The sequence below is a fragment of the Eurosta solidaginis genome, chromosome 1 (genome assembly GCF_040869045.1).
Source record: "Eurosta solidaginis isolate ZX-2024a chromosome 1, ASM4086904v1, whole genome shotgun sequence".
NCBI classification, from domain to species: domain Eukaryota; kingdom Metazoa; phylum Arthropoda; class Insecta; order Diptera; family Tephritidae; genus Eurosta; species Eurosta solidaginis.
The window spans coordinates 251,224,599-251,251,286 of record NC_090319.1 but is presented as its reverse complement, the minus strand read 5'-3'; the positions used below and the strand labels follow the sequence as shown (position 1 = coordinate 251,251,286).

At 39.0% G+C, this 26,688-nt stretch overlaps 1 protein-coding gene across 1 annotated transcript in view; it reads left to right on the top strand.

The window, feature by feature from the left end:
• The window catches only part of LOC137242015 (solute carrier family 23 member 2), a 52,064-nt gene that overhangs the window by 7,854 nt on the left and 17,522 nt on the right, over window positions 1-26,688 (top strand). The window contains exon 2 of the mRNA XM_067769380.1: window positions 21,374-21,987. Coding sequence (XP_067625481.1) covers window positions 21,374-21,987 — 614 coding nt within the window. The remainder of the gene's footprint in view (window positions 1-21,373; window positions 21,988-26,688) is intronic.

Here is a 26,688-nt window from a genome sequence, read left to right as displayed (position 1 = left end):
GGTTGCATTCTTTATAGCAACTTTGATTTGTTTTTGGTATTCATCTGTGGGATCCTCTCTCATTCTACGACATTTCATTTCCTCTATGAGATCCTCGGTTTTGGATATATATTGCTCTTTTTCGATTAGCACAGTGGTGTTTCCTTTGTCCGCTTTCGTTGTGACAATATTGTTTTTCCTTAGTTTATGCCGTAGATTCTTTATTGTTTTCTCCTCTGTATTCGATTTTTGTCCTTCCTGTGCTTTCACCTCCTTTTTTATGATTTCCCTGCACATGTGTCTTGCGTGCTCCTGTTCTTCCTGTGGTATCAATGATATTGCGATCTCCGCATCTACAATCGCTTGCTCCGTTTTTCTTACTGTATTCTGGTCCATGATATTGTGCTTCAGGCCCTTTTCGAGAAGTTGTGCCTCTTCCTTGGTAATGGCCACTGTTGTGTGGTTAACGAACTTGTCATGAAACTGGTGAGTGTTTTGGTTTTGGTTACCCTCTCGTCGTCCTGCCAGCTTGTCCAATTTTCGGTTCAGCGACCTGTATTTTTGTTGTAGTTTCTGATCGACCTCTGTCTTAATGCGGTCGAAACATTCCACTAATGCAGTCGTAGGTAGTTGTTCTGCCAATCTTAAATGGATAGATAATAACTCGGCATTTATCTCATCCTTCTTCGAGTACAAGCTTTCCAACTCATATTTTAAAAAATCCTTTTCCGCTTTTCTAACTGTTTTCCTGCTAGATTTGGTATTTGCCTTTATTGTTATTTTTGCGAATTTCGGAGTAACATTCAATTCCAGGCATTGTTTGTTGAACCAAATGCTCTCCTTTGCTTTATATATTTTCAGTAGGCGTCGCTTGTAAATTGTTCGTAGTCCGTTCGCGTTCAAGTTAAAAGCCTGATAAGCAATAACTGACTTATCTTGTTTGGTTGATTTTCCGACAGGGTGGATAAATGATGTATATTGGAACAATTTTCCGTCATCCCTTGTCAAATTTGGGAGTGGGTCTTAGTTCCATAGGTGGACGCCTTTTCGAGATATCGCCATAAAGGTGGACCAGGGTTGACTCTAGAATATGTTTGTACGACATGGGTCTCAAATGAAAGGTGTTAATGAGTATTTTAAAAGGGAGTGGGTCTTAGTTCTACGGGTGGAAGCCTTTTCGAGATATCGCCATAAAGGTGGACCAGGGTTGACTATAGAATGTGTTTGTACGACATGGGTATCAAATGAAAGGTGCTAATGAGTATTTTAAAAGGGAGTGGGTCTTAGTTCTATGCGTGGCCGCCTTTTCGAGATATCTCCATAAAGGTGGACCAGGGGTGACTCTAGAATGTGTTTGTACGATATGGGTATCAAATGTAAGGTGTTAATGAGTATTTTAAAAGGGAGGGGGTCTTAGTTCTATAGGTGGACGCCTTTTCGAGATATCGCCATAAAGGTGGACCAGGGGTGACTCTAGAATGTATTTGTACGATATGGGTATCAAATCAAAGGTGTTAATGAGTATTTTAAAAGGGAGTGAGTCTTAGTTCTATAGGTGGACGCCTTTTCGAGATATCGCCATAAAGGTGGGCTAGGGGTGACTCTAGAATGCGTTTGTACGACATGGGTATCAAATGAAAGATGTTAATGAGTATTTTAAAAGGGAGTGGGTCTTAGTTCTTTGGGTGGACGCCTTTTCGAGATATCGCCTTAAAGGTGGAACAGGGGTGACCCTAGAATGCGTTTGTACGATATGGGTATCAAATGAAAGGTGTTAATGAGTATTTTAAAAGGGAGTGGGTCTTAGTTCTATGCGTGGCCGCCTTTTCGAGATATCGCCATAAAGGTGGACCAGGGGTGACTCTAGAATGTGTTTGTACGATATGGGTATCAAATGAAAGGTGTTAATGAGTATTTTAAAAGGGAGTGGGTCTTAGTTCTATGGGTGGACGCCTTTTCGAGATATCGCCTTAAAGGTGGAACAGGGGTGACCCTAGAATGCGTTTGTACGATATGGGTATCAAATGAAAGGTGTTAATGAGTATTTTAAAAGGGAGTGGGTCTTAGTTCTATAGGTGGATGCCTTTTCGAGATATCGCCATAAAGGTGGACCAGGGTTGACTCTAGAATGTGTTTGTACGATATGGGTATCAAATCAAAGGTGTTAATGAGTATTTTAAAAGGGAGTGGGTCTTAGTTCTATGGGTGGACGCCTTTTCGAGATATCGCCTTAAAGGTGGAACAGGGGTGACCCTAGAATGCGTTTGTACGATATGGGTATCAAATGAAAGGTGTTAATGAGTATTTTAAAAGGGAGTGGGTCTTAGTTCTATGCGTGGCCGCCTTTTCGAGATATCGCCATAAAGGTGGACCAGGGGTGACTCTAGAATGTGTTTGTACGATATGGGTATCAAATGAAAGGTGTTAATGAGTATTTTAAAAGGGAGTGGGTCTTAGTTCTATGGGTGGACGCCTTTTCGAGATATCGCCTTAAAGGTGGAACAGGGGTGACCCTAGAATGCGTTTGTACGATATGGGTATCAAATGAAAGGTGTTAATGAGTATTTTAAAAGGGAGTGGGTCTTAGTTCTATGCGTGGCCGCCTTTTCGAGATATCGCCATAAAGGTGGACCAGGGGTGACTCTAGAATGTGTTTGTACGATATGGGTATCAAATGAAAGGTGTTAATGAGTATTTTAAAAGGGAGTGGGTCCTAGTTCTATAGGTGGACGCCTTTTCGAGATAACGCCATAAAGGTGGACCAGGGGTGACTCTAGGATGTGTTTGTACGATATGGGTATCAAATGAAAGGTGTTAATGAGTATTTTAAAAGGGAGTGAGTCTTAGTTCTATAGGTGGACGCCTTTTCGAGATATCGCCATAAAGGTGGGCTAGGGGTGACTCTAGAATGCGTTTGTACGACATGGGTATCAAATGAAAGGTGGTAATGTGTATTTTAAAAGGGAGGGATCCTTAGTTCGAGATATCGCCATAAAGGTGGACCAGGGATGACTCTAGAATGCGTTTGTACGATATGGGTATCAAATGAAAGGTGTTAATGAGTATTTTAACAGGGAGTGGTCCTTAGTTCTATAGGTGGACGCCTTTTCTAGATATTGCCATAAAGGTGGACCAGGGGTGACTCTAGAATGTGTTCGTACCACATGGGTATCAAATGAAAGGTGGTAATGTGTATTTTAAAAGGGAGGGATCCTTAGTTCGATATATCGCCATAAAGGTGGACCAGGGATGACTCTAGAATGCGTTTGTACGATATGGGTATCAAATTAAAGGTGTTAATGAGTATTTTAACAGGGAGTGGTCCTTAGTTCTATAGGTGGACGCCTTTTAAAAGGGAGTGGGCCTTAGTTCTGTAGGTGTACTCCTTTTCGAGATATCGCTATAGAGGTGGACCAGGGGTGACTCCAGAATGTGTTTGTATGATATGGGTATCAAATAAAAGGTGTTAATGAGAATTTTAAATGTTAGTGGGTCTTAGTTCTATAGGTGGACGCCTTTTCTAGATATTGCCATAAAGGTGGACCAGGGGTGACTCCAGAATGTTTTTGTGCGATATGGGTATCAAATGAAAGGTTTTAATGAGTCTTTTAAAAGGGAGTGGGCTTAGTTCTATAGGTGGCCGCCTTTTCGAGATATCGCCATAGAGGTGGACCAGGGGTGACTTCAGAATGTGTTTGTACGATATGGGTATCAAATAAAATGTGTTAATGAGTATTTTAACAGGGAGTGGTCCTTAGTTCTATAGGTTGACGCCTTTTCTAGATATTGCCATAAACGTAGACCAGGGGTGACTCTAGAATGTGTTTGTACGATATGGGTATCAAATAAAAGGTGTTAATGAGTATTTTAAAAGGAGTGGGTCTTAGTTCTATATGTGGACGCCTTTTCGAGATATGGCCATAAAGGTGGACCAGGGGTGACTCTAGAATGTGTCTGTACGATATGGGTATCAACTGAAAGGTGTTAATGAGTATTTTAAAAGGAGTGGGTCTTAGTTCTATAGGTGGACGCCTTTTCTAGATATTGCCATAAAGGTGGACCAGGGGTGACTCTAGAATGTGTTTGTACGATATGGGTATCAAATGAATGGTGTTAATGAGTATTTTAAAAGGGAGTGGGCCTTAGTTCTATAGGTGTACGCCTTTTCGAGATATCGCTATAGAGGTGGACCAGGGGTGACTCCAGAATGTGTTTGTACGATATGGGTATCAAATAAAAGGTGTTAATGAGTATTTTAAATGTTAGTGGGTCTTAGTTCTATAGGTGGACGCCTTTTCTAGATATTGCCATAAAGGTGGACCAGGGGTGACTCCAGAATGTTTTTGTACGATATGTGTATCAAATGAAAGGTGTTAATGAGTCTTTTAAAAGGGAGTAGGCTTAGTTCTATAGGTGGACGCCTTTTCGAGATATCGCCATAGAGGTGGACCAGGGGTGACTTCAGAATGTGTTTGTACGATATGGGTATCAAATAAAATGTGTTAATGAGCATTTTGACAGGGAGTGGTCCTTAGTTCTATAGGTGGACGCCTTTTCTAGATATTGCCATAAAGGTGGACCAGGGGTGACTCTAGAATGTGATTGTACGATATGGGTATCAAATGAAAGGTGTTAATGAGTCTTTTAAAAGGAGTGGGTCTTAGTTCTATAGGTGGACGCCTTTTCGAGATATCGCCATAAAGATGGACCAGGGGTGACTCCAGAATGTGTTTGTACGATATGGGTATCAAATGAAAGGTGTTAATGAGTATTTTAAAAGGGAGTGGGTCTTAGTTCTATAGGTGGACGCCTTTTCGAGATATCGCCATAAAGGTGGACCAGGGGTGACTCTAGAATTTGTTTGTACGACATGGGTATCAAATGAAAGGTGCTAATGTGTATTTTAAAAGGGAGGGATCCTTAGTTCTATAGGTGGACGCCTTTTCGAGATATCGCCATAAAGTTAGACCAGGGATGACTGTAGAATGCGTTTGTACGATATGGGTATCAAATAAAATGGGTTAATGATTATTTAAAAGGGTGTGGGACTTAGTTTTAAAGGTGGACGCCTTTTCGAGATATCGCCATAAAGGTGGACCAGGGGTGACTCCAGAATGCGTTTGTACGATATGGGTATCAAAGAAATGGGTTAATGATTATTTAAAAGGGAGTGGGCCTTAGTTCTAAAGGTGGACGCCTTTTCGAGATATCGCCATAAAGGTGGACCAGGGTTGACTCTAGAATGTGTTTGTACGATATGGGTATCAAATAAAATGGGTTAATGATTATTTAAAAGGGTGTGGGACTTAGTTTTAAAGGTGGACGCCTTTTCGAGATATCGCCATAAAGGTGGACCAGGGGTGACTCCAGAATGCGTTTGTACGATATGGGTATCAAATGAAAGGTGCTAATGAGTATTTTAAAAGGGAGTGGGTCTTAGTTCTATAGGTGGGCGCCTTTTCGAGATATCGCCATAAAGGTGGACCAGGGTTGACTCTAGAATGTGTTTGTACGATATGGGTATCAAATGAAAGGTGTTAATGAGTCTTTTAAAAGGGAGTGGGCTTAGTTCTATAGGTGGACGCCTTTTCGAGATATCGCCATAGAGGTGGACCAGGGGTGACTTCAGAATGTGTTTGTACGATATGGGTATCAAATAAAATGTGTTAATGAGTATTTTAACAGGGAGTGGTCCTTAGTTCTATAGGTGGACGCCTTTTTTAGATATTGCCATAAAGGTGGACCAGGGGTGACTCTAGAATGTGTTTGTACGATACGGGTATCTAATAAAAGGTGTTAATGAGTATTTTAAAAGGGAGTGGGCCTTAGTTCTATAGGTGCACGCCTTTTCGAGATATCGCTATACAGGTGACCAGGGGTGACTCCAGAATGTTTTTGTACGATATGGGTATCAAATAAAATGTGTTAATGAGTATTTTAACAGGGAGTGGTCCTTAGTTATATAGGTGGACGCCTTTTTTAGATATTGCCATAAAGGTGGACCAGGGGTGACTCTAGAATGTGTTTGTACGATATGGGTATCAAATGAAAGGTGTTAATGAGTATTTTAAAAGGGAGTGGGTCTTAGTTCTATGGGTGGACGCCTTTTCCAGATATCGCCATAAAGGTGTACCAGGGGTGACTCTAGAATGTGTTTGTACGATATGGGTATCAAATGAAAGGTGTTAATGAGTATTTTAACAGGGAGTGATCATTAGTTCTATAGGTGGACGCCTTTTTTAGATATTGCCATAAAGGTGGACCAGGGGTGACTCTAGAATGTGTTTGTACGATATGGGTATCAAATGAAAGGTTTTAATGAGTATTTTAAAAGGGAGTGGGTCTTAGTTCTATAGCTGGACGCCTTTTCCAGATATCGCCATAAAGGTGGACCAGGGTAGACTCTAGAATGTGTTTGTACGACATGGATATCAAATGAAAGGTGTTAATGAGTATTTTAAAAGGGAGTGGGTCTTAGTTCTATGGGTGGACGCCTTTTCGAGATATCGCCATAGAGGTGGACCAGGGGTGACTTCAGAATGTGTTTGTACGATATGGGTATCAAATAAAATGTGTTAATGAGTATTTTAACAGGGAGTGGTCCTTAGTTCTATAGGTGGACGCCTTTTTTAGATATTGCCATAAAGGTGGACCAGGGGTGACTCTAGAATGTGTTTGTACGATATGGGTATCAAATGAAAGGTGTTAATGAGTATTTTAAAAGGGAGTGGGCCTTAGTTCTATAGGTGCACGCCTTTTCGAGATATCGCTAGAGAGGTGACCATGGGTGACTCCAGAATGTTTTTGTACGATATGGGTATCAAATGAAAGGTGTTAATGAGTCTTTTAAAAGGGAGTGGGCCTTAGTTCTATAGGTGTACGCCTTTTCGAGATATCTCCATAGAGGTGGACCAGGGGTGACTCCAGAAATAAAAGGTGTTAATGAGTATTTTAAATGTTAGTGGGTCTTAGTTCCATTGGTGGACGCCTTCTCTAGATATTGCCATAAAGGTGGACCAGGGGTGACTCCAGAATGTTTTTGTACGATATGGGTATCAAATGAAAGGTGCTAATGATTCTTTTAAAAGGGAGTGGGCTTAGTTCTATAGGTGGACGCCTTTTCGAGATATCGCCATAGGGGTGGACCAGAGGTGACTTCAGAATGTGTTTGTACGATATGGGTATCAAATAAAATGTGTTAATGAGTATTTTAACAGGGAGTGGTCCTTAGTTCTATAGATGGACGCCTTTTTTAGATATTGCCATAAAGGTGGACCAGGGGTGACTCTAGAATGTGTTTGTACGATGTGGGTATCAAATGAAAGGTGGGAATGTGTATTTTAAAGGGAGGGATCCTTAGTTCGAGATATCGCCATAAAGGTGGACCAGGGATGACTCTAGAAAGCGTTTGTACGATATGGGTATCAAATTAAAGGTGTTAATGAGTATTTTAACAGGGAGTGGTCCTTAGTTCTATAGGTGGACGCCTTTTAAAAGGGAGTGGGCCTTAGTTCTGTAGGTGTACGCCTTTTCGAGATATCGCTATAGAGGTGGACCAGGGGTGACTCCAGAATGTGTTTGTATGATATGGGTATCAAATAAAAGGTGTTAATTAGTATTTTAAATGTTAGTGGGTCTTAGTTCTATAGGTGGACGCCTTTTCTAGATATTGCCATAAAGGTGGACCAGGGGTGACTCCAGAATGTTTTTGTACGATATGGGTATCAAATGAAAGGTGTTAATGAGTCTTTTAAAAGGGAGTGGGCTTAGTTCTATAGGTGGACGCCTTTTCGAGATATCGCCATAGAGGTGGACCAGGGGTGACTTCAGAATGTGTTTGTACGATAATGAGGTGTTAATGAGTATTTTAAAAGGGAGTGGGCCTTAGTTCTATAGGTGTACGCCTTTTCGAGATATCGCTATAGAGGTGGACCAGGGGTGACTCCAGAATGTGTTTGTACGATATGGGTATCAAATAAAAGGTGTTAATGAGTATTTTAAATGTTAGTGGGTCTTAGTTCTATAGGTGGACGCCTTTTCTAGATATTGCCATAAAGGTGACCAGGGGTGTCTCCAGAATGTTTTTGTACGATATGGGTATCAAATGAAAGGTGTTAATGAGTCTTTTAAAAGGGAGTGGGCTTAGTTCTATAGGTGGACGCCTTTTCGAGATATCGCCATAAAGGTGGACCAGGGTTGACTCTAGAATGTGTTTGTACGATATGGGTATCAAATGAAAGGTGTTAATGAGTCTTTTAAAAGGGAGTGGGCTTAGTTCTATAGGTGGACGCCTTTTCGAGATATCGCCATAGAGGTGGACCAGGGGTGACTTCAGAATGTGTTTGTACGATATGGGTATCAAATAAAATGTGTTAATGAGTATTTTAACAGGGAGTGGTCCTTAGTTCTATAGGTGGACGCCTTTTTTAGATATTGCCATAAAGGTGGACCAGGGGTGACTCTAGAATGTGTTTGTACGATATGGGTATCAAATGAAAGGTGTTAATGAGTATTTTAAAAGGGAGTGGGCCTTAGTTCTATAGGTGCACGCCTTTTCGAGATATCGCTATAGAGGTGGACCAGGGGTGACTCCAGAATGTGTTTGTACGATATGGGTATCAAATAAAAGGTGTTAATGAGTATTTTAAATGTTAGTGGGTGGACCAGGGGTGACTCTAGAATTTGTTTGTACGACATGGGTATCAAATGAAAGTTGGGATCCTTAGTTCTATAGGTGGACGCATTTTCTAGATATTTCCATAAAGGTGGACCAGGGGTGACTCTAGAATGTGTTTGTACGATATGGGTATCAAATGAAAGGTGCTAATGAGTATTTTAAAAGGGAGTGGGCCTTAGTTCTATAGGTGTACGCCTTTTCGAGATATCGCTATAGAGGTGGACCAGGGGTGACTCCAGAATGTGTTTGTACGATATGGGTATCAAATAAAAGGTGTTAATGAGTATTTTAAATGTTAGTGGGTCTTAGTTCTATAGGTGGACGCCTTTTCTAGATATTGCCATAAAGGTGACCAGGGGTGACTCCAGAATGTTTTTGTACGATATGGGTATCAAATGAAAGGTGTTAATGAGTCTTTTAAAAGGGAGTGGGCTTAGTTCTATAGGTGGACGCCTTTTCGAGATATCGCCATAGAGGTGGACCAGGGGTGACTTCAGAATGTGTTTGTACGATATGGGTATCAAATAAAATGTGTTAATGAGTATTTTAACAGGGAGTGATCCTTAGTTCTATAGGTGGACGCCTTTTCTAGATAATGCCATAAAGGTGGACCAGGGGTGACTCTAGAATGTGTTTGTACGATATGGGTATCAAATGAAAGGTGTTAATGAGTCTTTTAAAAGGAGTGGGTCTTAGTTCTATAGGTGGACGCTTTTTCGAGATATCGCCATAAGGGTGGACCAGGGGTGACTACAGAATGTGTTTGTACGATATGGGTATCAAATGAAAGGTGTTAATGAGTATTTTAAAAGGGAGTGGGTCTTAGTTCTATAGGTGGACGCCTTTTCGAGATATCGCCATAAAGGTGGACCAGGGGTGACTCTAGAATTTGTTTGTACGACATGGGTATCAAATGAAAGGTGCTAATGTGTATTTTAAAAGGGAGGGATCCTTAGTTATATAGGTGGACGCCTTTTCGAGATATCGCCATAAAGTTGGACCAGGGATGACTGTATTATGCGTTTGTACGATATGGGTATCAAATAAAATGGGTTAATGATTATTTAAAAGGGTGTGGGACTTAGTTTTAAAGGTGGACGCCTTTTCGAGATATCGCCATAAAGGTGGACCAGGGGTGACTCCAGAATGCGTTTGTACGATATGGGTATCAAAGAAATGGGTTAATGATTATTTAAAAGGGAGTGGGCCTTAGTTCTAAAGGTGGACGCCTTTTCGAGATATCGCCATAAAGGTGGACCAGGGTTGACTCTAGAATGTGTTTGTACGATATGGGTATCAAATAAAATGGGTTAATGATTATTTAAAAGGGTGTGGGACTTAGTTTTAAAGGTGGACGCCTTTTCGAGATATCGCCATAAAGGTAGACCAGGGGTGACTCCAGAATGCGTTTGTACCATATGGGTATCAAATGAAAGGTGCTAATGAGTATTTTAAAAGGGAGTGGGTCTTAGTTCTATAGGTGTACGCCTTTTCGAGATATCGCCATAAAGGTGGACCAGGGTTGACTCTAGAATGTGTTTGTACGATATAGGTATCAAATGAAAGGTGTTAATGAGTCTTTTAAAAGGGAGTGGGCTTAGTTCTATAGGTGGACGCCTTTTCGAGATATCGCCATAGAGGTGGACCAGGGGTGACTTCAGAATGTGTTTGTACGATATGGGTATCAAATAAAATGTGTTAATGAGTATTTTAACAGGGAGTGGTCCTTAGTTCTATAGGTGGACGCCTTTTTTAGATATTGCCATAAAGGTGGACCAGGGGTGACTCTAGAATGTTTATGTGCGATATGGGTATCAAATGAAAGGTGTTTATGAGTATTTTAAAAGGAAGTGGGCCTTAGTTCTATAGGTGCACGCCTTTTCGAGATATCGCTATAGAGGTGACCAGGGGTGACTCCAGAATGTTTTTGTACGATATGGGTATCAAATGAAAGGTGTTAATGAGTCTTTTAAAAGGGAGTGGGCCTTAGTTCTATAGGTGTACGCCTTTTCGAGATATCTCCATAGAGGTGGACCAGGGGTGACTCCAGAAATAAAAGGTGTTAATGAGTATTTTAAATGTTAGTGGGTCTTAGTTCTATTGGTGGACGCCTTTTCTAGATATTGCCATAAAGGTGGACCAGGGGTGACTCCAGAATGTTTTTGTACGATATGGGTATCAAATGAAAGGTGTTAATGAGTCTTTTAAAAGGGAGTGGGCTTAGTTCTATAGGTGGACGCCTTTTCGAGATATCGCCATAGAGGTGGACCAGGGGTGACTTCAGAATGTGTTTGTACGATATGGGTATCAAATAAAATGTGTTAATGAGTATTTTAACAGGGAGTGGTCCTTAGTTCTATAGGTGGACGCCTTTTTTAGATATTGCCATAAAGTTGGACCAGGGTGTGTTTGTACGATATCAAATGAAAGGTGTTAATGAGTATTTTAAAAGGGAGTGGGTCTTAGTTCTATAGGTGGACGCCTTTTCGAGATATCGCCATAAAGGTGTACCAGGGGTGACTCTAGAATGTGTTTGTACGATATGGGTATCAAATGAAAGGTGTTAATGAGTATTTTAAAAGGGAGTGGGTCTTAGTTCTATAGGTGGACGCCTTTTCGAGATATCGCCATAAAGGTGGACCAGGGTTGACTCTAGAATGTGTTTGTACGACATGGGTATCAAATGAAAGGTGTTAATGAGTATTTTAAAAGGGAGTGGGTCTTAGTTCTATAGGTGGACGCCTTTTCGAGATATCGCCATAAAGGTGGAATAGGGGTGACTCTAGGATGTGTTTGTACGATATGGGTATCAAATGAAAGGTGTTAATGAGTATTTTAAAAGGGAGTGAGTCTTAGTTCTATAGGTGGACGCCTTTTCGAGATATCGCCATAAAGGTGGGCCAGGGGTGACTCTAGAATGCGTTTGTACGACATGGGTATCAAATGAAAGGTGGTAATGTGTATTTTAAAAGGGAGGGATCCTTAGTTCGAGATATCGCCATAAAGGTGGACCAGGGATGACTCTAGAATGCGTTTGTACGATATGGGTATCAAATGAAAGGTGTTAATGAGTATTTTAACAGGGAGTGGTCCTTAGTTCTATAGGTGGACGCCTTTTCTAGATATTGCCATAAAGGTGGACCAGGGGTGACTCTAGAATGTGTTCGTACGACATGGGTATCAAATGAAAGGTGGTAATGTGTATTTTAAAAGGGAGGGATCCTTAGTTCGAGATATCGCCATAAAGGTGGACCAGGGATGACTCTAGAATGCGTTTGTACGATATGGGTATCAAATTAAAGGTGTTAATGAGTATTTTAACAAGGAGTGGTCCTTAGTTCTATAGGTGGACGCCTTTTAAAAGGGAGTGGGCCTTAGTTCTGTAGGTGTACGCCTTTTCCAGATATCGCTATAGAGGTGGACCAGGGGTGACTCCAGAATGTGTTTGTATGATATGGGTATCAAATAAAAGGTGTTATTGAGTATTTTAAATGTTAGTGGGTCTTAGTTCTATAGGTGGACGCCTTTTCTAGATATTGCCATAAAGGTGGACCAGGGGTGACTCCAGAATGTTTTTGTACGATATGGGTATCAAATGAAAGGTGTTAATGAGTCTTTTAAAAGAAGTGGGTCTTAGTTCTATAGGTGGACGCCTATTCGAGATATCGCCATAAAGGTGGATCAGGGGTGACTCTAGAATTTGTTTGTACGACATGGGTATCAAATGAAAGGTGGTAATGTGTATTTTAAAAGGGAGGGATCCTTAGTTCTATAGGTGGACGCCTTTTCGAGATATCGCCATAAAGGTAGACCAGGGGTGACTCTAGAATTTGTTTGTACGACATGGGTATCAAATGAAAGTTGGTAATGTGTATTTTAAAAGGAAGGGATCCTTAGTTCTATAGGTGGACGCATTTTCTAGATATTTCCATAAAGGTGGACCAGGGGTGACTCTAGAATGTGTCTGTACGATATGGGTATCAAATGAAAGGTGTTAATGAGTATTTTAAAAGGAGTGGGTCTTAGTTCTATAGGTGGACGCCTTTTCTAGATACTGCCATAAAGGTGGACCAGTGGTGACTCTAGAATGTGTTTGTACGATATGGGTATCAAATGAAAGGTGTTAATGAGTATTTTAAAAGGGAGTGGGCCTTAGTTCTATAGGTGGACGCCTTTTCGAGATATCGCCATAGAGGTGGACCAGGGGTGACTTCAGAATGTGTTTGTACGATATGGGTATCAAATAAAATGTGTTAATGAGTATTTTAACAGGGAGTGGTCCTTAGTTCTATAGGTGGACGCCTTTTCTAGATATTGCCATAAAGGTGGACCAGGCGTGACTCTAGAATGTGTTTGTACGATATGGGTATCAAATAAAAGGTGTTAATGAGTATTTTAAAAGAAGTGGGTCTTAGTTCTATAGGTGGACGCCTATTCGAGATATCGCCTTAAAGGTGGATCAGGGGTGACTCTAGAATTTGTTTGTACGACATGGGTATCAAATGAAAGGTGGTAAGGTGTATTTTAAAAGGGAGGGATCCTTAGTTCTATAGGTGGACGCCTTTTCGAGATATCGCCATAATGGTAGACCAGGGGTGACTCTAGAATTTGTTTGTACGACATGGGTATCAAATGAAAGTTGGTAATGTGTATTTTAAAAGGGAGGGATCCTTAGTTCTATAGGTGGACGCATTTTCTAGATATTTCCATAAAGGTGGACCAGGGGTGACTCTAGAATGTGTCTGTACGATATGGGTATCAAATGAAAGGTGTTAATGAGTATTTTAAAAGGAGTGGGTCTTAGTTCTATAGGTGGACGCCTTTTCTAGATACTGCCATAAAGGTGGACCAGTGGTGACTCTAGAATGTGTTTGTACGATATGGGTATCAAATGAAAGGTGTTAATGAGTATTTTAAAAGGGAGTGGGCCTTAGTTCTATAGGTGTACGCCTTTTCGAGATATCGCTATAGAGGTGGACCAGGGGTGACTCCAGAATATGTTTGTACGATATGGGTATCAAATAAAAGGTGTTAATGAGTATTTTAAATGTTAGTGGGTCTTAGTTCTATAGGTGGACGCCTTTTATAGATATTGCCATAAAGGTGGACCAGGGGTGACTCCAGAATGTTTTTGTACGATATGGGTATCAAAGAAATGGGTTAATGATTATGGACGCCTTTTCGAGATATCGCCATAAAGGTGGACCAGGGTTGATTCTAGAATGTGTTTGTATGATATGGGTATCAAATAAAATGGGTTAATGATTATTTAAAAGGGTGTGGGACTTAGTTTAAAAGGTGGACGCCTTTTCGAGATATCGCCATAGAGGTGGACCAGAGGTGACTTCAGAATGTGTTTGTACGATATGGGTATCAAATAAAATGTGTTAGTGAGTATTTTAACAGGGAGTGGTCCTTAGTTCTATAGGTGGACGCCTTTTATAGATATTGCCATAAAGGTGGACCAGGGGTGACTCTAGAGATATGGGTATCAAATAAAATGGGTTAATAATTATTTAAAAGGGTGTGGGACTTAGTTTTAAAGGTGGACGCCTTTTCGAGATATCGCCATAAAGGTGGACCAGGGGTGACTCCAGAATGCGTTTGTACGATATGGGTATCAAAGAAATGGGTTAATGATTATGGACGCCTTTTCGAGATATCGCCATAAAGGTGGACCAGGGTTGACTCTAGAATGTGTTTGTATGATATGGGTATCAAATAAAATGGGTTAATGATTATTTAAAAGGGTGTGGGACTTAGTTTTAAAGGTGGACGCCTTTTCGAGATATCGCCATAAAGGTGGACCAGGGGTGACTCCAGAATGCGTTTGTACGATATGGGTATCAAATGAAAGGTGCTAATGAGTATTTTAAAAGGGAGTGGGTCTTAGTTCTATAGGTGGGCTCCTTTTCGAGATATCGCCATAAAGGTGGACCAGGGTTGACTCTAGAATGTGTTTGTACGATATGGGTATCAAATGAAAGGTGTTAATGAGTCTTTTAAAAGGGAGTGGGCTTAGTTCTATAGGTGGACGCCTTTTCGAGATATCGCCATAGAGGTGGACCAGGGGTGACTTCAGAATGTGTTTGTACGATATGGGTATCAAATAAAATGTGTTAATGAGTATTTTAACAGGGAGTGGTCCTTAGTTCTATAGGTGGACGCCTTTTTTAGATATTGCCATAAAGGTGGACCAGGGGTGACTCTAGAATGTGTTTGTACGATATGGGTATCAAATGAAAGGTGTTAATGAGTATTTTAAAAGGGAGTGGGCCTTAGTTCTATAGGTACACGCCTTTTCGAGATATCGCTATAGAGGTGACCAGGGGTGACTCCAGAATGTTTTTGTACGATATGGGTATCAAATGAAAGGTGTTAATGAGTCTTTTAAAAGGGAGTGGGCCTTAGTTCTATAGGTGTACGCCTTTTCGAGATATCTCCATAGAGGTGGACCAGGGGTGACTCCAGAAATAAAAGGTGTTAATGAGTATTTTAAATGTTAGTGGGTCTTAGTTCTATAGGTGGACGCCTTTTCTAGATATTGCCATAAAGGTGGACCAGGGGTGACTCCAGAATGTTTTTGTACGATATGGGTATCAAATGAAAGGTGTTAATGAGTCTTTTATAAGGGAGTGGGCTTAGTTCTATAGGTGGACGCCTTTTCGAGATATCGCCATAGAGGTGGACCAGGGGTGACTTGAGAATGTGTTTGTACGATATGGGTATCAAATAAAATGTGTTAATGAGTATTTTAACAGGGAGTGGGCCTTAGTTCTATAGGTGGACGCCTTTTTTAGATATTGCCATAAAGGTGGACCAGGGGTGACTCTAGAATGTGTTTGTACGATATGGGTATCAAATGAAAGCTGTTAATGAGTATTTTAAAAGGAGTGGGTCTTAGTTCTATAGGTGGACGCCTTTTCGAGATATCGCCATAAAGGTGGACCAGGGGTGACTCTAGAATTTGTTTGTACGACATGGGTATCAAATGAAAGGTGGTAATGTGTATTTTACAAGGGAGGGATCCTTAGTTCTATAGGTGGACGCCTTTTCGAGATACCGCCATAAAGGTGGACCAGGGGTGACTCTAGAATTTGTTTGTACGACATGGGTATCAAATGAAAGTTGGTAATGTGTATTTTAAAAGGGAGGGATCCTTAGTTCTATAGGTGGACGCCTTTTCGAGATATCGCCATAAAGGTGGACCAGGGATGACTGTAGAATGCGTTTGTACGATATGGGTATCAAATAAAATGGGTTAATGATTATTTAAAAGGGTGTGGGACTTAGTTTTAAAGGTGGACGCCTTTTCGAGATATCGCCATAAAGGTGGACCAGGGGTGACTCCAGAATGCGTTTGTACGATATGGGTATCAAAGAAATGGTTTAATGATTATTTAAAAGGGAGTGGGCCTTAGTTCTAAAGGTCGACGCCTTTTCGAGATATCGCCATAAATGTGGACCAGGGGTGACTCTAGAATGCGTTTGTACGATATGGGTATCAAATTAAAGGTGTTAATGAGTATTTTAACATGGAGTGGTCTTTAGTTCTATAGGTGGACGGACGCCTCTTCTAGATATCGCCACAAAGGTGGACCAGGGGTGACTCTAGAATGTGTTTGTACGATATGGGTATCAAATGAAAGGTGTTAATGAGTATTTTAAAAGGGAGTGGGTCTTAGTTCTATAGGTGGGCGCCTTTTCGAGATACCGCCATAAAGGTGGACCAGGGGTGACTCTAGAATTTGTTTGTACGACATGGGTATCAAATGAAAGTTGGTAATGTGTATTTTAAAAGGGAGGGATCCTTAGTTCTATAGGTGGACGCCTTTTCGAGATACCGCCATAAAGGTGGACCAGGGGTGACTCTAGAATTTGTTTGTACGACATGGGTATCAAATGAAAGTTGGTAATGTGTATTTTAAAAGGGAGGGATCCTTAGTTCTATAGGTGGACGCCTTTACGAGATATCGCCATAAAGGTGGACCAGGGATGGCTGTAGAATGCGTTTGTACGTTATGGGTATCAAATAAAATGGGTTAATGATTATTTAAAAGGGTGTGGGATTTAGTTTTAAAGGTGGACGCCTTTTCGAGATATCGCCATAATGGTGGACCAGGGGTGACTCCAGAATGCGTTTGTACGATATGGGTATCAAAGAAATGCGTTAATGATTATTTAAAAGGGAGTGGGCCTTAGTTCTAAAGGTCGACGCCTTTTCGAGATATCGCCATAAAGGTGGACCAGGGTTGACTCTAGAATGTGTTTGTACGATATGGGTAGCAAATGAAAGGTGTTAATGAGTATTTTAAAAGGGAGTGGGCCTTAGTTATATAGGTGGACGCCTTTTCGAGATATTGCTATAGAGGGGGACCAGGGGTGACTCCAGAATGTTTTTGTACCATATGGGTATCAAATGAAAGGTGTTAATGAGTCTTTTAAAAGGGAGTGGGCCTTAGTTCTATAGGTGTACGTCTTTTCGAGATATCGCCATAGAGGTGGACCAGGGGTGACTCCAGAATGTGTTTGTACGATATGGGTATCAAATGAAAGGTGTTAATGAGTATTTTAAATGGGAGTGGGTCTTTGTTCTATAGGATGCCTTTTCTAGATATTGCCATAAAGGTGGACCAGGGGTGATTCCAGAATGTTTTTGTACGATATGGGTATCAAATGAAAGGTGTTAATGAGTCTTCTAAAAGGGAGTGGGCCTTAGTTCTATAGGTGGACGCCTTTTTGAGATATCGCCATAGAGGTGGACCAGGGGTGACTCTAGAATGTGTTTGTACGACATGGGTATCAAATGAAAGGTGTTAATGAGTATTTTAAATGGGAGTGGGTCTTAGTTTTATAGGTGGACACCTCTTCTAGATATCGCCATAAAGGTGGACCAGGGTTGATTCTAGAATGTGTTTGTACGATATGGGTAGCAAATGAAAGGTGTTAATGAGTATTTTAACAGGGAGTGGTCCTTAGTTCTATAGGTGGACGCCTCTTCTAGATATCGCCACAAAGGTGGACCAGGGGTGACTCTAGAATGTGTTTGTACGATATGGGTATCAAATGAAAGGTGTTGATGAGTATTTTAAAAGGGAGTGGGTCTTAGTTCTATAGGTGGACGCCTTTTCGAGATATCGCCATAAAGGTGGACCAGGGTTGACTCTAGAATGTGTTTGTACGATATGGGTAGCAAATGAAAGGTGTTAATGAGTATTTTAAAAGGGAGTGGGCCTTAGTTCTATAGGTGGACGCCTTTTCGAGATAGAGGTGGACCAGGGGTGACTCCAGAATGTTTTTGTACGATATGGGTATCAAATGAGAGGTGTTAATGAATTTTTTAAAAGGGAGTGGGCCTTAGTTCTATAGGTGGACGCCTTTTCGAGATAGAGGTGGACCAGGGGTTACTCCAGAATGTTTTTGTACGATATGGGTATCAAATGAAAGGTATTAATGACTATTTTAAAAGGGAGTGGGCCTTAGTTCTATAGGTGGACGCCTGTTCGAGATAGAGGTGGACCAGGGGTGACTCCAGAATGTTTTTGTACGATATGGGTATCAAATGAACGGTGTTAATGAGTATTTTAACAGGGAGTGGTCCTTAGTTCTATACGTGGACGCCTCTACTAGATATTGTCATAAAGGTGGGCCAGGGGGGGACTCTAGAATGTGTTTGTACGATATGGGTATCAAATGAAAGGTGTTAATGAGTATTTTAAAAGGAGTGGGTCTTAGTTCTATAAGTGGACGCCTTTTCGAGATATCACCATTAAGGTGGACCAGGAGTGACTCTAGAATTTGTTTGTACGATATGGGTATCAAATAAAAGGTGTTAATGAGGCGTTTTCGAGATATCAACGGAAATGTGGAACAGAGTGACCCAGAACAGCATCTGTCGGGTACCGCTAATTTATTTATATATGTAATACCGCGAACAGTATTCCTACCAAGATTCCAAGGGCTTTTGATTTCGCCCTGCAGAACTTTTTCACTTCCTTCTACTTAATATGGTAGGTGTCACACCCATTTTACAAAGTTTTTTCTAGAGTTATATTTTGCGTCAATAAACCAATCCAATTACCATGTTTCATCCCTTTTTCATAATTGGTCGAGAATTATGGCATTTTTTTAATTTTTCGTAATTTTCCATATCGAAAAATTGAGCGTGGTCATAGTCGGATTTCGGCCAATTTTTATACCAATATTAAGCCAGTTCAGATAAGTACGTGAACAAAGCTTAGTAAAGATATATCGATTTTTGCTCAAGTTATCGTGTCAATGGCCGAGCCTAAGGACAGACGGTCGACTGTGTATAAAAACTGGGCGTGGCTTAAACCGATTTCGCCCATTTTCGCAGAAAACAGTTACCGTCATAGAATCTATGCCCCTACCAAATTTCAGAAGGATTGGTAAATTTTTTTCGACTTATGGCATTAAAATTATTCTAGACAAATTAAATGAAAAAGGACGGAGCCACGCCCATTTTGAAATTTTCTTTTATATTTTTATTTTGTTGAACACATTTTATTGCAATCAACAACATAATGCTGGAACTAAGAGCTTTGTAAGTAACACTAGGCTCACAACGTTTGGTTGGTGAAAGACATAGACTTATCCTAGAAATGCGAAAATGTAATACCTAAGTAGTTTAAATTAAATCAAAGTCTCCGATTCGCTATGTTTAATAAAATTATTTATAGGAACCATGGATTATTTTAAAATTGTATAGTTTACAACGAGTACGATACCCTTGCGAATGGCCGAATGGTTTGTATATCAACAAAATAAAACAAAAATTTGGTCCTTTTTTAAAAGGTTTTATTTAGCTTGACTCTGTGTAGCGAGCGTTGTTTACGAATTTTGTAATTGAAATTTAAGTAACTTCCCGATAAGCTACATGCTTGAAACTTGGAATATAGGTTAGAACCCGATGACAATGCAATAAAAGGAGTAAAACTCCGCTAGGTGGCGCATGGATCGATATATTTAAAAAAATATCCTATTTTTGGTTCAATTAAGTTCATATTTGGAACATATATTACATACAGAAAAAATTGGCTTTATGCAAAAACTCCCGCTAGGTGGCGCAAGGATCGAAATATTCAAAAAAATCGTATTTGTGTTCCGATTTGGCTCATATTTGGAACAAATATTACATAGAGTCCGATAGAAGTAACATCAAAATAGTAAAGTCTTTGGAAGTATTCAACCCAATTCTAAATATTCCCTCGGAATTTTGTTCTCGCGGAAATTTTTTTTCCCGCGGAAAAAATTGTCCGATTCTTTTCTCCCAGGGAAAATAATAATTGGGGAATAGGAATTTCGAATTTTCAAAGTCAGCTGTTTTGTCAATTGAAATTTCGTTGCGCATTTCTTAATTTGTTTCAAAAATTGAAAATTTTAATTATTGTTGTGCATTTGTTTGAAATTAAGAAATAAAGTATAAACAAGGCGTAGTATTGCATTTCATATAGTATTCTCTGAAATCCGCTGGAGTTGCTTGCTTCAATTCAGCAAAGCAATCTTCTGGCGACCAAGTCGAGTTGAATTCGTCTTTCGTCATATGCCAAAATCTATTTAAGCCTACTTAAAAATCCTTCCGCTATTTCTGGATGGCTGCATCAAATATACCAAGAGCTCTTCCGTTGCTTATGATATACTTTTCGACTTAAAATAAAGAATATTGTGGTAGAATGTACATATTTCAGCACAAATGATTATTATGATATTGTCTCTTATGTATCATCTTTGTTTGTTTCTTATAAAATAAAGATCCTGGGCCTGAGGATGCCAAGGAGATTGGCGAAACGTAGGGAGTTATGTGGAGAAAAAGTTTATCTGTTTTTCTTGCACCAGCGCACATTAGACCGTATCATTTTTAAAATGTCTTGAGCACTAAGATTTCTGAAGTCTAATGAATGGAGATTGTCAGCATAAATGAAACCAAACAGCAAGTCCATATCAATGTGCAATAAAAAGCAGGAAAAGTTCAAACAAAAGTTTCATAATGAAATATAAATATTTGTTCAAAGTTAATTTGTTTCCTAGCAAACGGCTCATAATTTTCATGATAAAAATCAAAAAAGACTCTTTTAAGATCATATTTCTGAGGCTCATACTATAGGGCCCATTACTGATACTTAGCATAGACTTGACTTGACTTGGCAACTTAGCCACGATTATACTCAACTCAGCGCATACAATCTGGCATCATAAGCAGCTTTGAAATTTATTTTTAAATAAATGTCAATTTGTATGACAAAATGTCAAAAAATGAAATGGAAACAAGCAACTGGCATCCCGAAATGTAAACGTCACTTAGAACTTACATAGAAAGTCAAAATTCAACACACTTCTAAGTCAAGTTAAGTGTTGCTAAGTTTTGAGTAATCAGTAACATTCAATGTTCATTTAACAGAACTGTAAGTGACAGTTCTCAAGCCAAGTAAAGTCTATGCTAAGTATAAGTAATGGGCCCTTATGTTCCAATATTCCGCGGTAACAAGCGCGCTTTGCGGAATCGCTTTTCTTGTAACTTGAGTGAAGACATGATCGTTTGTCTCTTTTAAAATAAAAGGGAGCAGGCTGTCTCCGTTTTTGCAAATGTATATGTGTATTATTTATTTTATAAGATGTATAGATATCGGATTTTATTAAAGGTTGAAACCATAAATAACACTGCATATATGTATTATTTTTTTTGTCCATAATTTTTAGCCACCATCTAGTTTTGGATCTACAGTACATGGTACAATTTCGAAAGAGAAAAACCAGTCGAAACTTTTGTATGCAATTAATGAAAATCCACCATGGTATTTGAGTATATTTTTGGCTCTGCAGCATTATCTAACCATGATCGGTGCCATTGTCTCCATTCCATTTATTTTAACGCCCGCCCTTTGTATGTCCGATGAAGATCCTGATCGGGGTGTTATTATATCAACCATGATATTTGTAACCGGAATCGTTACACTACTACAAGCTACCTGGGGTGTTCGTTTGCCAATTGTACAGGGTGGCACAATATCATTTTTGGTACCCACACTGGCTATTCTATCGCTACCACAGTGGAAATGTCCAGCAGTACATGAGATGGACGCAATGGCTGAAGACGAGCGTAAAGAATTATGGCAAAGTCGTATGCGAGAATTATCTGGAGCAATCGCAGTTTCAGCATTAGTTCAGGTTGTATTGGGCTACACTGGTCTGGTGGGGAAAATTCTACGATTCATAACGCCACTTACAATTGTGCCCACAGTATCGCTGGTGGGTCTAACACTTTTCGAACATGCCGCTGATACAGCCTCTAAACATTGGGGAATTGCTGTTGGGTAAGCTTTATACAATTTCATTACATTAATTAAAAAAGCAGCGTTTCCTTCTTCCAGAGTTCGTATTTGCACACGAATGCTCAGCACACACACGTGCGGGAAATAAATTCTCACTAAACTTATTGTTCATACACATGAGCTGTGCAAAATTGAAACATTATTGAGCTCACAACTCACATGCGTTCTTTGATTCAAAAGTTTAATGCACACGCTCGTGTGTGTGCTTTTTAATTCATTTCCACTCAGCATTTAGGTGATGAAATTTTGAATTTCCCTACATATAAAAACAATTTGATTACTCTTTCTGACTAAATACTGAGTTATCATACAATTGAACAAAAGAAATAATCAGATATGAATACTTTTGATGATCAAAAACTGAATAATGTTTTTCAATCAGATTTTGGAATCATATTTGAATCAAATATGTTTGCTTTAGGTGACCAAATATTTATAATCATTTTTCAATCACCTTTCTGAATCCTTTTGCGACTATCTTTGTTAACTGAACAATAAATTTTATACTTGCTAAAATTTTACTTTTCATTGAAAATCTTATTTTTTTCACGTGCACACATTTTTTCAATCATGAAGTTAGAAAAAATATATAAAATTTTTGCCATTTCCGTTCCTACAGGAATCTGCCCTGGTCTTTTAACCTTCTATCATTAAAAGATCATGAAATATGTATGGTAAACCGAAAATAATAATTATTATTTTTTTACGATAAATATCCGGGGAGGAGTTCACTTTTCTTCCCGAATGTGGTGTGCTAATGGGAGCATTGGTTTTAGGTCGACTCCATGTGCATCTGATAAGGCAGATAACTTTTTTGCTGAGAAACATTTCATGGCAAAAACACAATCGAAGGGTTCGCCAAGCCACCAAATTAATTTGATGCCGCTTTCAAAAAGGAAGAAAAAATATACTCCGAAAATTTAGTTTTTACCCCGGCATAGTCGTTTACTCAGGTAACAGTTTTAAATACTCCGAACACTGGTAGCGAAATATGAGAGAAATGTAATAAATCGAAAAATTTCAAAAGCTCTACGACATCAAACATTTTTTTCAAATTCGATTACAAATACAACAATTTCGGAATGCGGGCTCATTCTCAATTCCTTCTCTCGCATGTAGTTGCCACACTTGATTGTTTCGAACACAACTTGTAGTATAAATGTTTGACATACAATTTTAAATAGAGAACTTGTAAATTATAAGAGAAGTAAAGAATCAAATCGCTAGAAGTTAATTCACCACTGGAGTAACTTTACATGTAATTCGACAAGTTTAATTTTCATAACACTTTAAGTTGAAACGATTCCAAAACAACTCAAACTTTTATATTGTCGGAAACATCTACATTAAAAAAGGATGTTTTTTATTATCTTATTAAATTCGTTCGCGTGAGTGAAAATTCGTAAAAACTTGAGCAAACTGTTACTAACTTTGGAAAAATCCTGTTCGTTCAAACAAAACTTTTGCAACAAGAGGGCGCAACTTTGCATTTCGCGTTGAGGAGAAGTTGCAAAATTGTACCCGATCAATAGGTGTCCCGGTATCTCATAATTTTTTGGACAGTAAATTCAAAAAAGGGTTTTTCGTTTTGTATTGATAACTGAAAAACTAGTTTTTTGTTGCTTTCCCATTTTGTGTGTTTTTTCGATTTGGTGGTTTTCTTATTTTTGTATTTTTTTTAAACAAATGGCACCATCGTCATAATTACAAAGTAGAGAGCGCAGTGAGCGTAAAATTCTCTTTGAATTTGGCTCATGTATTGACTTTTGATCGCTGTTGAAATTACCAGTGAGATCAATTGTGTTATCAGAAAAATCAGTTAGATTGATTAGGAATCTGCCAAATTTACAGAATTTTGTTAATTTGAGAGCGACAATTTCTCTTCTGTTGAAATGACTAAACTAATTTGTTCGCTTGACAAAGAACTCGGTCGAATTAACCATAATTCGACCAATTTCACCGAATCTCTATTATACTGTTTTCACACAGACGGCTTATTGAATAATAAAGGCATTTTTCTACATTAAGACGCTTATTGAGCTCAATCTTCCTCACAAATTCGAATCTATAATTATTTCATTAGTAGCTAATCGAATGCTTAATGAAGTCAAAAGCACAATGCAACTCTGTTGGGAGCGTTCAATTTCTTAGTTTTTGGTGTGTTCAGAGCTTAAAAATGTCACTTGTCAACGATGTATGGCGGAACGATACAAGGTGGCCGCATCGAACAGCTGATTATAACCTTTTTTTATTTGATTTGATACATCAACTTCCGGCGCAGTACGATTCTGACATTTGTCCATGGAATTTACAAAAACAAAGTACATGGAATTCTTATTTATGTATGTAGGTATGTCACCATGCTGCCACCTTGTATCGTTCCGCCATGATTGTCTGTCATATAGCATTGTCATTTTATTCGCTTTACATTTCATCCTTCATACTAATCGAGCAGTTACTTCTGTGTGAAAGCAAAAAATTTATGATTTCATTAGAAGGTGAAATGAGATCATTAAGTTTCTGTGTGAAAACAGTATTAAGTCAAGAACAACAGAACCGATTTGTTGATTTTACTGTACTTTTTTCAATTAGACATCGCCTAAAGGAGGCTCAGATGAGCGATTAATGGATTAAGACAGTACGGAAATTACTTGAGAGAGAGCAGTATTCAGAATTTTTTGTGAAATATGATTTGCTATATAAAGATCCAACGACGGAACTATTAGTAGTACCGTCTGCTATGGAGGAAGAGATAATTAAGATTGTGCATAGTAAAGGACATTTTGGCGTAAACGATGGAATGCTTGGAGAAAGAATTCTATATTCCACAATTACGTTCAAAAGTAAACAGGGTAGTTCGAAATTGTGTTGAGTGTATTATTACTGATGGAAAAGCAGGAAGGAAGGAAGGATTTCTCGTTCCAATCGATAAAGAACATGCATCTTTAGGAAATTTCACATAGATCATGTAGGCCCTTTGGATTTGACCTCGAAAAGGTACAAATATATTCTGGTAGTTGTTGATGGTTTTTCTAAGTTCTAAGGTCAACAGACGCTGCATCAGTTATTAATAGTTTGGGAAAGTTGTCAATGGTTTTTGTAATCCAAAAAGAATAATATCCGATAGGGGAGCAGCATTTACGGCTGGGGATTCTGAGGAATATTGCAGGGTACACTTTATTCAGCATTTAGTAACTGCGACTGGTGTCCCAAGAGGTAATGGGCAGGTGGAGCGTATCCACATAATTATAGTTCCAATGTTAGCGAAATTGTGTATTAGGGTTGCCAGATTTTTATTTCGGGTTCCCGGGACAAACCTCAAATTTGAGCCAAATTCCCGGGATTTTTAAAAATTTCCTGGGACTTTTGAAAAATAAGAAACACCTATATATTTGTATGGGTTGCTCAATCGGCGAAATAACTTTTAGATATAATTAAACTTTTTAAACTCATTTATTTATAACAAATATTTTTATGAAACAGGCTAACATTTAATACGTTTACTCTGTTTAATGCGAATTCAATATTCTGTGGATTTATTTTCGAAACGTTATTTCAAAACACAACACTTACCTTGCAACATGAATATTTAGGTGTGCGAAACCTCAAACATTGAAAATATTCAGAATCACAGTAGTGATGAATTTTTATGCTTTACGGAGTTGCATGCAATATGCTAATGAGCTGAATACAATCGAAGCCGCAAATATGGCCATGTTTCGTAGCAGATTGTAATTTATTAATTTTTATATTGTGAAAATGCCGGGACATAGCATTTCCCGGCGGGACACTTTAAAATTTGTAAAAAATACGGGATGTCCCGGCCAATACGGGACATTTGGCAATGCTATTGTGTATCGATAATCCATCTCATTGGTATAAATACGTTGGTCGTGTGCAGCAAATTATCAGTAATACTGCACCAGTGCTCACCATTCAAAATACTAACAGGATTGGATATGAGGTTGGCAGACGATTTAGCGTTAAATGACATATTAGATGAAATTATAATAGAAGAGACTCATCAGGAAATAAATGATTTGCGAAAAGAAGTTAAGAGAAATATTCAGAATATTCAAGAAGAAAATTGCAGAAATTTTAAGAGAAAACAAAAACAGAAAGTCAATGATCTTGTAGCTGTAAAAAGTACTCAGGTTGGGTGTGTTTTATTGAAAGGAAAATACTCACACGACTCAAATCTTATTTTTTACACAGCACATGGGTATGTGCAGAAATATTTTATATACAAGGCACACACATGTGTGATAGCACACAGTTCATGTGCATGAGCGAAAACCATCCAAATATGCTGCGAGTGTGTGTGTAAATACGAACTCTGACTTGTTCCTTCCTGTTTTGAGGAGGATGAGACGGCGGGGAATTTTATGAGCATTTTCTCTGTTGCCGTTGGGATCAATCTTTGTTTTATCAAAGAAGATAGAAATATTAAGAGAGGTCAGTTTGGACTTTTTGAGAAGTTCATTTGGCGGATATTAGAAAATAACCTTCTACATATTTGTCAGAAGTTTATATTAATATGTATTGTGATGGTTGGAAAGAGGATTAATTGCTTAATTAATTCAATCCTTAAAACAAACAAAAATACTACATGAAAATGAGTAGAAGCCGTTTAAAAATATCTCTTTAAGTGGTACATTACACACGAATTTACTCCTCTTTGGT